Source organism: Xenopus laevis, chromosome 2L, assembly GCF_017654675.1.
Source record: "Xenopus laevis strain J_2021 chromosome 2L, Xenopus_laevis_v10.1, whole genome shotgun sequence".
In the NCBI taxonomy this organism is placed as follows: Eukaryota; Metazoa; Chordata; class Amphibia; order Anura; family Pipidae; genus Xenopus; species Xenopus laevis.
This window is the reverse complement of record NC_054373.1, coordinates 31750777-31763911: the sequence shown is the minus strand read 5'-3', so window position 1 is coordinate 31763911 and position 13135 is coordinate 31750777. Positions and strand designations below refer to the sequence as shown.

General features: G+C 39.2%; 1 protein-coding gene across 4 annotated transcripts in view; it reads left to right on the top strand.

The window, feature by feature from the left end:
* ankrd13b.L (ankyrin repeat domain 13B L homeolog) overlaps positions 1 to 12250 on the top strand; it is a 114825-nt gene extending 102575 nt beyond the window's left edge. The window contains exons 7-15 of one of the 4 annotated variants that reach the window (XM_041581672.1): positions 343 to 409; positions 3579 to 3660; positions 7053 to 7117; positions 7866 to 7996; positions 8308 to 8465; positions 9493 to 9690; positions 10027 to 10187; positions 11161 to 11237; positions 11612 to 12250. In XM_041581672.1, the coding sequence (XP_041437606.1) occupies positions 343 to 409; positions 3579 to 3660; positions 7053 to 7117; positions 7866 to 7996; positions 8308 to 8465; positions 9493 to 9690; positions 10027 to 10187; positions 11161 to 11237; positions 11612 to 11801 (1129 nt within the window). In that variant the 3' untranslated portion in view covers positions 11802 to 12250. Of the gene's footprint in view, positions 1 to 342; positions 410 to 3578; positions 3661 to 7052; positions 7118 to 7862; positions 7997 to 8307; positions 8466 to 9492; positions 9691 to 10026; positions 10188 to 11160; positions 11238 to 11611 lie in introns of all 4 variants that reach the window. The other 3 variants (XM_041581671.1, XM_041581674.1, XM_018246090.2) reach the window with 3 other exon arrangements.
* Positions 12251 to 13135: the final 885 nt, after the last annotated feature.

Sequence of the window (13135 nt, the reverse complement as noted above, 5' to 3'; positions counted from 1 at the left end):
AACAATACCCTGCATAATTGCTATCTTTGCTATTAACTATGGAATGGGGCCATCGGCATTTTGTTGCCATAACGCTCCATAAAAAAATTTGAAAAAGCCATTTCCTGAGACTCTTTTGTCTTCTAGCTCCTCTACCCTTCTTACAGCTGCACATAGCATGCATGAGATAAACCACTTGCCCCTAGCCTGCTGGATTCATATAAGCACTACTGAACATGTCACAACATTATTCTGCAGTGATAAATGAACCTTTCTTTATGCCTGATATGACCATGATTTATGCAGTATTTCTAGTGTTGTAGGAATGGTGCTTTGTCATTCTGAGTGTCTCTCCTTGTGTAGAAACAAATCAGGAATCCTTGGATGGAGGAGTGAGAAGACTGAAGTTGTCAATGGATATGAGGCAAAGGTTGGTTGGAAAGTGGTCCATGAGCATATGGTAAACTGGTCATCCATTTTAACAGCCTAGATCAGTGGTAGAGATGGGGAGGGAGGTAAGGGACTAGGTTAAGACTGTAAGCTTTAGCAGGAAGGAATTGGAGGAAGGGAAAAGAGACCAACACTCACATAACTCCTGCCCCCTGATAAACTTTTACAACATAATATAATTATATTTTAATTCTGCATATACTCACATACCCCCTTTTCAGTGGTACCCCTATTTTATGCCCTTTCAAATATTTCATATTACATAATAAGATATTTTAATATATTTTATAATATACAGTGTGAGCTCAACACTCCTTCCCTGCCTAAAAGCATAATATTTGTGGAATCAGTTTTTCCATATAAAGGCAGATACTTTCTCCATAGACATAATTAATAGTAATACAGGTATGGGACCTGTTATCCAGAATGCTCAGGACCTGACGTTTTCTGGATAACAGATCTTTCCATAATTTGGATCTTCATATTTTATGTCTAAAAAATTATGTAAACATTAAATAAACCTTATAGACTGGTTTTGCTTCCAATAAGGATTAATTATATCTTAGTTGGGATCAAGTACCAGCTACTGTTTTATTATTACAGAGAAAAGGGAAATCATTTTTTCAAATTTGGGTTATTTGGATAAAATGGAGTCTATGGGAGATGGCCTTTCTGTAATTGTGAGCTTTCTGGATAACAGGTTTCTGTAGTAGTAATAATTAGAATTACATTAACATATTTAATATTTCTATGTTTGTTTTTAGCCCTGCTGTCTTCACCCATCGTGTGTTGTTTTAATACAGCCTCAATGCATTAGTATTGGCTAATACATATTCATTAACTGCCTCCCAAAAATCCTGCCAGAAAACCTAAAGGTGTTTTTATTTTAGTTAAAAAGTATATGCCATATAAGTGGCACTATTTGCCCAGATGCAATAACCAATAACAACCAATAAGACATTTGACTTTCGGTCTGGGATGACCAGTTTCGACCTGATAGAATAGCACAACAGTCAGTCAAAACAATTAGCCTCGAGTCTTTTGCCAGTTCATTGAATGCCTCTGTAGATTGTTAGCTTGGCATTTTAATTTATGGCACAGTGGTTAAACATTTGGAAGTGTTAATGTTTCAGCCTCTGTTTTGCTTCTTTGCATGCTCTCTGTAGAAAGGGGTTTGATGAGAAAAATACAGACCCAGTAATAGAAATTAAGTGGTTTAAGCTATGGGTTTCTGCACTTTAGCAGATTTGCCCAGTGATAGTTAATGGGATCCTGTCATCGGAAAACATGTTTTTTTTTCAAAAGTTAATAGCGCTACTCCAGCAGACTTCTGCATTGAAATCCATTTCTCAAAAGAGCAAACAGATTTTTTTATATTCAATTTTGAAATCTGACATGGGGCCAGACATTTTGTCAATTTCCCAGCTGCCCCTGGTCATGTGACTTGTGCCTGCACTTTAGGAGAGAAATGCTTTCTGGCAGGCTGCTGTTTTTCCTTCTCAAAGTAACTGAAGGAGTCTTAGTGGGACATGGGTTTTTACTATTGAGTGTTGTTCTTAGATCTACCAGGCAGCTGTTATCTTGTGTTAGGGAGCTGCTATCTGGTTACCTTCCCATTGTTCTTTTTTTGCTGGGGGGGGGGAGGAAGAGAGGGGGGTGATATCACTCCAACTTGCAGTACAGCAGTAAAGAGTGATTGAAGTTTATCAGAGCACAAGTCACATGCCTTGGGGCAGCTTGGAAATTGACAATATGTCTAGCCCCATCCCATGTCAGATTTCAAAATTGAATATAAAAAAATCTGTTTGCTCTTTTGAGAAATGGATTTCAGTGCAGAATTCTGCTGGAGCAGCACTCTTAACTGATTCATTTTGAAAAAAAATGTTTTTCCCATGACAGTATCACTTTAATGAGCCTGGGTGTGTGTTAGAGGGGTGGCCAGTAGTAGTATAGAGGGTCCTGACTGATTTGCAGCTTCAATGCATGCAAAACCAATTATTTTCTCTAGCATTTGAGGAAGTAGAAAAATATATTAATAAACCTGAAACCCAACAACCCACACACATTCATCTCCATGATAATAAGACCTTTTAAACACATGGTTTTAAAAAGAAAGCGAGTGAGGATAATGGCCTCCTGTTTTTAATGTTCAGTAGATATGTGATAAAGTCCAGTTACAATGCCCGTAATTATTTCACAGATGTGGATTTACCCAGTATAAGAATATAGCAACATGATAGAGCAGAAATAATATTAGTCTTGCGGTTACTTTAGCAATTTTATGATCATAGCTAAAAACTCACTGTTTTTGAAAATGAATTCACTTACAGAGAATTAATCTGCAGTAAAACATGGACCAGGGAGTGTGAACTGACAATAATTATTTCCCAATGATCAAATCACCGGTGCCCCCTGGCAGCTGCTTCTCATTCATGTGGCTTTTAGAAATAATGGGCAAATTTGCCCATGGGGACGTAATAACCAATAGCAACTATGATCCACTCTGGGATTTTTTGAGAATTAATTTCAAAATCCAGGACTGGTTCATTATAACCCTCATATGGGGGGCCTGCTGATCCAGAACCGCACCAGGCCCACGCTTTCTCCTGATTCCGCAGGGGGGCCCAGAGGGGGGTTGCAACTGACATGGGGGGCCTGTAGGGAGGTCGCAGCATTCAGGGGGGGTGGGGCCCCTGGGGGGGGCCCCTGGGGGGGGCCCTGGGGGGGGTGGGGCCCCTGTATTGGAAACTTCTGTGGACCTGTGACCCTCCAGTCCAACACTGCATCTCTAGATAGGTATGCTCATATTGTAGCTTTTACAGCTACATTTGAATAATGCCCTTTATGTTCTTGCTATATCATACATTGTAATTGTCTTTATAGACTAGAGTAGGGGAGTCTGGGCGAAAATATATGATAATGATAATTATTTTTGCAGAAAGCATAACCCAGCCAAACCACAAAAGCTGTTTTTTCTTACATGGCAGGACCACAAGAAGCACCTAGAAATATGCACTAATATCAGCACCACAAGGGTCACATGTGTCCATGCATTACAGAGATTTATTAAGTACATGCCACAGAGAGATATTGCCTAGATAATCAGACTTTTTTGCAACACACTCCTTTCTCTTGCATTCTCCTTGTAGGTGTATGGTGCTTCCAATGTAGAATTAATCACTAGAACCCGCACAGAGCATCTATCAGACCAGCACAAAGGGAAGAGCAAAGGTAATATCAAATAAAATGTATTTTGCAAGTGGCTGATTTGAACCAAAGGCTGATACAGGGTGTTGCTGTATTGGTATCATTATGGTGGATCAAGGTCGTCTAAGCACCATATGAACATAGGATTTCAGTAAAACTAGTTTAAAAAGATATTTTACCTTACCAGCCGCTGGAGTACAATTCAAACAAACAAAACATTTATATTGTAAAAAATAATGATTTTTAGAAGTCATCTTGAAGTTCCATGGCCAGAATGGTCACTGGTGGTACTTCTCTTGCAAGTAATGCCATCAATCAGAGATGTTATTGATGGCAAGGCCAGTAGACTTAGCTACCACTGTACATGTTTGAATTCATTGTATTACTACTAGGTCTGAAATCACAAGAAAGTTTAGTGTCTCTTGTACAAAGCTGAAACCTGTTATACAGATATAAGGATATTATAAATCACCAAGGAATTTTCATGACCATGAAAGGTCAAAGGTTAAAGGAACAGTTCAGTGTAAAAATAAAGCTGGGTAAATAGATAGCCTGGGCAAAATAAAAAATGTTTCTAATAGAGTTAGTTAGGCAAAAATGTAAGCTGGAGTCACTGGATAACAGAACAGAAGACTACATCCTGCTTTTCAGCTCTCTAACTCTGAGTTAGTCAGCGACTTTAAAGGGAGCCACATGGGACACAACTGTTCAGTGAGTTTGCAATTGATCTATGCATGCAGCTCAAATTCAAAAGCAACAGATATGGCCCAAGTGCCTCCCTCAAGTCACCGATTGGTTACGGCCTGGTAACCAATCAGTGGAAACCAGGAAGTAATGAAAGCAGGAAGAAATGTGCTGTTCTGTTCTGTTAAACATCCAGTCACTTCAGCCTTTATACATTACATTTTTGCCTAACTAACTATATTAGAAACATTTTTTATTTTGCACAGACATCTATTTACCCAGTTTTTATTTTTACACTGAACTTTTCCTTTAAGTGCTTTTATAATGGTTATAGAACTCCAAGGTGACTTCTGATATCTTCAAGATATCTTCTTTAGTGAGTAAACTCTAAATTAAATTACATCCCTGAGCACTGACCACATAGCACCATTTATAAGGATATAATTTACATGATGATTGATGATTTTGGCAATGTGCATCTTGAGATGAATGTGGAGTGAACCTCATATCTATCATCTATCTATCTATCTATCTATCTATCTCTCTTTATCTATCTATCTCTTTATCTATCTATCTCTTTATCTATCTATCTGTCTGTCTGTCTGTCTGTCTGTCTGTCTGTCTGTCACTTATCTATCATCTGTCATCTATCCACATCTATCTATCAATCAATCACTATCTACCTATTTATAAAGTTCACTGGAATGGCATGGTATTGGAATAATAAATAATTAAAACAGAAATCCCCATTGTTTACATTGAAAACATGTTACAAAATAGCATAGCAATGGCAGTTTTTACAGTTTTTACAGGAATAAGACAGCAGTCAGTAAGAAATATACATCAGGATCGAATTATTTTATGAGTAGATATATATAAATAAAGCAACATTTAGCTCTCCTCTATACTCTAGAGAGCAGACTTAAAACAATATACATGAAATATAGAGTAGGGTCAGGTGGCCGAGCTCACATCTCTGCACAGAAAGCATATGAAAAAGCAATGGGCAAAACCTGGAAGATAAAGGATAAGGCCTATGACATGATAACAGAATTTGTCAAAACGTGTCACTGATGGTAATGTTAATCAATGATTAATCAATGAGCAGTTTTAGGCATACCCTCAAAAAAACGCTCAAAAAAAACATTTCTGCTTGCTGGTTCATCTGTTATCCTTCCATGAGCATCAGGCAGAGTCTGGAACCCTCGCTTGGCTCCTCACCATGCTTCACCTCAACTTCCTCAACGCTTGACAAAGAGGTCCGCCCCAAAACGTTGCACCGCACTCCACAATAAACACTTAAGGTGTTGCATTAGCCCTGTGTGCCATTGGATTCTTTCGTTTGTCACCTCAACTTCCTTCCATTTGGGGACACTAGTGCAATTCTTTTGAGCCCAAATTTAAATCTGGAACGATACATTATTTATCATTGTCTAAATGCAATTTCCCCTTTAATATCCCTGAAAAAAATTTACTCCTCAAGGCCAGTTCTGAACATTTCAGTCTAATGCTGTTAAATTTTGTGAAAAAACACCATTTCTTAATCACCAACTGAGGGCAATTTTACATTTTTATTTTTAGTCTTATATACACAGAATTGCTGTGCCCTGCTGTTTTGCTTTTCAAACCCTTTCTACATTGGAGCTGGCTTTCTTCACTGCCAATCCTTCATTGCTAAAATCATGTATATACTTTTATTGCTACTAATTTTGCACAGCATAGCACCTAGGATAGTTTAAATAAATAGTAAATACTGTATACAGTGGAGGTGGCTTAAGCATTAAGGGCTATTAGTAAGGCTTTACCAAATCTGAACCCTAATTTGCATATTCATATTAAAAACAGTTTTTTTTGGCTAGGTTATAAAGAAGCAGATATTTTCCTGGTTTGGTGAACCATGTTCCCTTTAGTTGACTTCTATATTTGTATAGAGCTACTCATGCACATCACACTGTTTAACAGAACATGAATAAAACAAACAGGGGCCCTGTATGCATAATTTACATTTTATTTCATTTTAGATCATTTCTTTTCCATCCACCAGTTTCCATAATTGATTTTTCATTTGGCTCACCCCTCCTGAATGATCATTTACTAAAACAATGCAATGTTCCAAGTGCAACATTTGGATGCAAACCACCATGTTTTGCACCCACAGTGTAGCGTTCCCTCCAGAATTCCTGTATTGATGTATGTGCTTGATACTTGCATGTAATACGCCAATATGAACACAAATTAGCCTCTGTTTTCGGTGTTTCTCTTAACTGCTTTTGTGTTCAAATTCCTGTAAGTGGTAACAATGACCGCAGTTAACTTGGTTCAAATCAGTTGTGTGGCTATTGATGCAGCCCACTAACCATTATTTATTTTTGTATCCACGAGGTTCATTAATATAGAAGAACCTCTTGTGGACAACAGTTTCCAGTTATCCCTTTCTAAATCTTGTTCTGTCTCATAAAACTATAGCATCTTTTAGCCAGCTGGGGTTTGCTTCTTTGTTTAGGAGTCAGAACCAGAAGTACAGAAAATAACAACTACTGTAGATAATTTGTCTGAAATCTGAAAAAAACATATTGCCTGAGAGGGGAGCATAAACTGTTATTTTTAATCTTTGACTGTGTCCCTGCGTCCCATAACTCCAGTATCATTTGATACCTTCCGGTAGTAAATTAAGGAGAAATCGTTCTCTGTGTATCACATGGGATTAAGAATTTCTTTGATTTTACCTCCAGGCAGTAAAACCCCTCTACAGTCATTCCTAGGGATAGCAGAGCAGCACGTTGGACCAAACAATGGGGTAAGTATGACCATTGCTGCATTTTCTGCTGGTGACTACATTGTGTTAATATTATTTTTTTGCACCAGTCCATCTATATATTTTATACTTTTGAGCTTCAGCCATTTACAAATAAAGCTGAAAAGCAGCAAAGGGGCCCAGCGGGGATTCCAGCAGTTTGGGGGTGTTTTGTATTTAAGAGAAACGGTCTATCAGGAGCAGGCATGGCCTTGAACCAGGCAATCGATTAATTGTACTTTATTTATCCTACAATGTTTTGGTTTGTTATATGTCAATGCAGGTATGGGATCCTTTATCTGGAAACCCATTATCCAAAGAGCTCTAAATTATGTGAAGGCCATCTCCCATAGACTCCATTTTATCCAAATAATCCAATTTTTAAAAAAATGATTTCCATTATCTCTGTAATAATAAAACAGTACCTTGTACTTGATCCAAATCAAGTTATAATTAATCCTTATTGGAAGCAAAACCAGCCTGTTGGGTCTATTTAATGTTTACAAAATTAAATAGTAGACTTGAGGTATGAACATCAAAATTACCAAAGAAAACACCAGGTCCTGAACATTCTGGATAACAAGTACCATACCTATATATATATATATATATATATATATATATATATATATATATATATATATATATATATATATATATATATATATATATATATATATATACACACACACATATACACAGTAATTGGTGTATGACATCTCTCTTCTATCCACCTGTGCTTTATTAGCAGACATTAATCACTCAAACCTTCAGCCAGACAAATCCCACAGCCATTACGCCCGATGAATACTTTGACCCAAACTTTGAGCTGGGACACCGGGATATGGGGAGGCCTATGGAGCTCACTACCAAAACTCAGAAGTAAGTTCTAACCTATTCCCAACGGGGACGGAAGTCGGAAATCAGCCTGCAGCCCTGCAGATTTACGGTAGGACTGCATAAGGTCCTGGTGTTTTTGAAGAACTTTATCCAGGAAATTAAAATAAACACATTTCACCGTCAAACATTTGGATGCAGCTAATCATTTCATCAAAGGGAAAAAACATTCTGTAGATTCTAAGGGAGCTTTTGCTTAGTGAGTAGCAACTCGTTATTCTTGCAAGCTGTAGGATTTCTTCACTGTCCGTGTTCTCTGTTTCCCACATGTCTCTCTGCTTGTTGTTGATGTGCAGGTTCAAAGCCAAGCTCTGGTTGTGTGAAGACCATCCACTGTCGCTGTCTGAACAGGTTGCTCCCATCATCGACCTCATGGCAATAAGCAATGCACTTTTTGCAAAACTCCGTGACTTCATAACTCTCAGGCTACCCCCAGGGTTCCCCGTCAAAATCGGTGAGTGGCTGTTCCTTAAAGCAACTGATTTTGTTCTGATCTTTCTTGAGGGTATTGACAAATTTTTGCCTGGGGCTTGTACTTTCTGGGAAAGAGAGAGAGTGTTTGTTCCCAAGAATGTTATTATAAAGAGGTTACAACTGGTTAATTCCCTACAGAATGTAGTGTCTAGTAATCCTTCTTACCGGAAAGATTGAATGAAATCCCAAACACCCTATCCCCATATTTCCGTGGAACCAGCTGTAGACCCTGATCTTTATTGATAACTTAATTTATTAAATGTAGCATTTTATTCTTAATGGGAACACATAGGCCCCCCTCCTTTTTGAGATACACTCATTGGGCTAATGTAAAGTGTATAAACAATGTCTGACCTGCCACAACGAATATATATATTATGCCCCAACAGGTGCATAAACACTAATTCTGAGATAAATTATATGTAATAATTCTGGGGGAAAAAACCACACTATATTCAAAAATCAGAAAATGACTTTAATGTTTCAAGCCGTGTCTTCCTGAAGAAATCACATCCCACAATCCATAATTGTTACACATTTTGCATTTTGTATTTAGTAAAAGAGATTTCCGACTTTATTTAGACGCATTGCCGGCTCCCACAAACTGTTTCTTACATAGTGATGATGAAAACAAAAAATCGAGTTCAACTCCATGGTTAATACATCCTCCAGATTTGAGAATTATAGTCTTTTCTTTGCTTTGTCCTTGGGGTGCAAAGTTTATTGGGTGTGCATATGAAAGGAAGTCTATAGAATGAGACCTCCACCCGCACACATTCTGTTTTCATCTATTCATGATGTCAAGGACACAGTAAAGGCTGTGCCAACCGTGTATAGAATTCCTCTACTGGTGCAAGAAATATGGCAGCTTCCCACTCATACGTATGTTGTAAAAGCAAAGAATGGTTTTGTACTCTCAAACACTCCTCCCTCTGCCTTATTTTAGCGTTAAATAAAATGAAGACAATGATCTTTTGGCAACACTCATTCTTATTATGTTTCTGCAGAAATACCCATCTTCCATATCCTGAATGCCCGCATTACATTCGGTAACTTGAACGGATGTGACGAGCCTGTGTCATCGTTGCGCCAGAGTCCAAGCAGTGAGGCCCCCTCTCCGAGCAGCGACTCCTGCAGTGTTAGCAGCACCAGCTCAATAAGTATGATGCCACACCAGGGGGACACGGGACAGAGGGCTGCCAACAGTATGTGTCAGGCTCAGCAAGGCAAATTAATAGAGTCAAAGAGGTCCTGGGATGGGGTGACAACAGAGAAAATTACCATTAGCCATGCCTCATGTCACAATCAGAGTAATAAGTGAGCACAATTGATTGAAGTAATATGATCAGCATCAACATTTCAGACAGGTCTTGTAGGCCTTCACCTCCGCTGCTTTTCCAGAATGCACACACAGAATGTTCAGTTTCCATGGTGATTTCAAGTGCTCTGCATACACCTTGCTGCATCTCATCTACGGAATTAACCGATGCGAATGGCACAGTAATATTCTTGTATATTTTGGATTCTTTTTTTTTTTGCAGCCTCAGGCAAAGGCTGTGAAATGGACCAGTCGTTGTTTGAAGCACCTCGTGGCTACAGTATGGTGGGGAGTTACAGGGAGACAATGCGGGAGGAGGAGGATGACCTGCTGCAGTTTGCTATCCAACAAAGTTTGTTAGAGGCCGGCAGTGAGTATGACCAGGTGAGACACCAACCAGTACCACAATGCCAAATGGCAAGGTACTTAAACCTCGATTAGAGATAAGGGATGCACCGAATCCAGGATTCGGATTCATTCAGGATTCGGCCTCTCAGCAGGATTTGGATTGCCCGGCTGAACCGAATCGGAATCCTAATTTGCATATGCAAATTAGGGACAGGGAGGGAAATCGTGTGACTTTTTTTCACAAAACAAGGAAGTAAAAAATGTTTTCCCCTTCCCACCCCTAATTTGATATCGGCCGCATCTTTCACGAAGGATTATGGGGTTCAGCCAAATCCAAAATAGTGGATTCAGTGCATCCCTACTTCTCTTCTAAACATTCCATCTCTGATAGATCCCAAAGATAACCTGCACTTCCTGACATCTTTCCACCACTGGAAGCTATTTGTCCATGTCCCGCCTCAATATCTCTTTCAGCTATGCCTAAATGAGTAGGAGCTACTTCTTCCTCCAGTCAAAGCAACTGTTGATTAGATTTGCGTGATTTTCTGCTCTCTAGGCACGAGAATGTGATTATCACACTAGTGGTGTTAGCTTGATAGAGCTGTCATACAGTACATATTATTATAAATAGGGATGCACCGAATCCAGGATTTGGTTCGGGATTCGGCCAGGATTAGTCTGGATTCGGCCGAATCCGTCTGCCCAGCCAAACCGAATTAGAATACTAATTTGCATATGCACATTAGGGGTGGGGAGGGAAATCACGTGACTTTTTGTCACAAAACAAGGAAGTAAATGCATGACACCCCTAATTTGCATATGGGTTCGGTATTCGGCCGAATCTTTCACAAAGGATTCGGGGGTTCAGCTGAATCCAAAACAGTAGATTTGGTGCATCCCTAATTATAGGGCTCCTTTTTTGGCGCCAGCTTTGTCTTTCATAGAATAAGGTTTCATAAGAATGCTCAGTTATGTTAATTAAAACATGTTGTCTCTACCAACTCTGTAGGTTACAATTTGGGAAGCTTTGACCAATAGCAAACCGGGAACTCACCTAATGTCCAACGAAGGGCGGAAGGGAGAAAGGTGGGTAAGAAATGGCTATTTAGTGTGGGGGTGAATGTACTTTAATCTTGTTCTGTAGAACATAAACAGTGTTTTTCGCCTTATAAAAAGTATTAAGAAACTCTAAGTATGAGAAGGAACCTGGTTACGTTTGGGCACTTTCTATTAACCCTCACTCCAAAGGTGTCCACAGGGACATATAAACGGGGCGACACTGTGGATCAGTGAATATTACCGCTGCCTTGAGTTTAATTGTAACCTGGGAGCTACCAGCAAGCTGAAATTCCAAACTGAAATCCTACTGACCATTTGCAAGTTGAATATCACCTTGTTCACATTTGTTGCAAACACAGACAATTTGGAAATATGATCATTGTTTTGGACTTTCTCTACAGAAACCCCAAGCACACACAGCCGCGCAACCCTCCGCACACAGATCCGGGCAATGCCTTCAGCACTTACCAAGAGCAATTACGGTTTGCCATGAAGCTGTCGGCTAAGGAGCAGGAAGAAGCTGAAAAGCTGAAGCAGCAGGAAGAGGAAGAACTAGAAAGAATCCTGCAGCTCTCCCTTACTGAGAAGTAACACTAGAGAGGACAACCATCCTAGGAGGTCTACTAAGTCGGGCCCAAAGGCTCACCCTGAAGCCACAGCTCTACATGTGTTTAAAAAAAAAAAGGATTAATTATGATTGGTGATAGGTACAGATGGGGCTTCCCGATACACAGAGTAATGCATTGCAACAAGAGCCAGTGGAAAGGGTCACACACCACTAGAGACTTTTCATTTGATTTACACCCCACCCTTACAGCCACAACACCGGGAGCAGTTCCACAAATCATGCACTGGATACAGATACCCCCCCCCCCCGAATATTAATACTTGTTTCCTTTGGTGTGTAATCCTTTTGGTGCTGGTGGCAAAAGTACAACAATACACATCAAGGCCCAAAAGTAATTTTTGTGGTTCATCAGCAAACTGATCAATGTTTCTAATATGGTACCTACTTGTGGGTAAAGAAATGTGAATTCTCATTGTGCGGCGTGTGTTGTGTTTGTTATACTACGTCAGGGTCATAGGGTGAATATAACTTTGGGAACATTTTCAGGCAGCTGGATGAATTTACTGATGTTGGGGTGTTCCATCAATATAACCGTCACTTAGATGGAAATAAATAAATGTACGGGGCCTGTTATCCAGAATGTTCAGGACCTGGGTTTTTTTTCCGGATTATGGATCTTTCTGTAATTAGGATTTTCATACCTTAAATCTACTAGAAAAAATCATTTAAACATTAAATAAAGCCAATAGGCTGGTTTTGCTTCCAATAAGGATTAATTATATATTAGTTGGGATCAAGATGCTGTATTATTACAGAGAAAAAGGAAATAATTTTAAAAAATTATTTGAATAAAATAGAGTCTATGGGAAATGGCCTTCTTTCTGCTTTCTGGATAACGGGTTTCCAGATAATGGATCCTATACCTATATAATGGATACATAGCCTTGATCGTGATGCTTATAAAGATAATTTTTTTTACCATCTCAGGCTCTGCGGTAACCACTATTTTTTCATGCTGATTCAGTTCTGGATTCAGCTAAATCGAACCCTTTTCCAACAGGTTTAGATTCAGCCATATCCAAGTGCCTCTCCGAACTGAATTTGTACCTTTTAAGATCATGTGACTTTTATATGAACAAGGAAATCACTATATTTTTCCCATGCACATAGTGGGGATCATTTATAACCATTGGGCAAATGTGCACATGGATTTGCACATGGACAGTAACCCATGGCAACCATTCAGATGATTGCTTTCAGTGTTCAACCTGCAGCTGGCTGAAAAAAGCTAATTACTTATTGGTTGATATGGGTTACTGCCCAGGTGCAAATGAGCCCAACTATTTTTAAGCTTTCC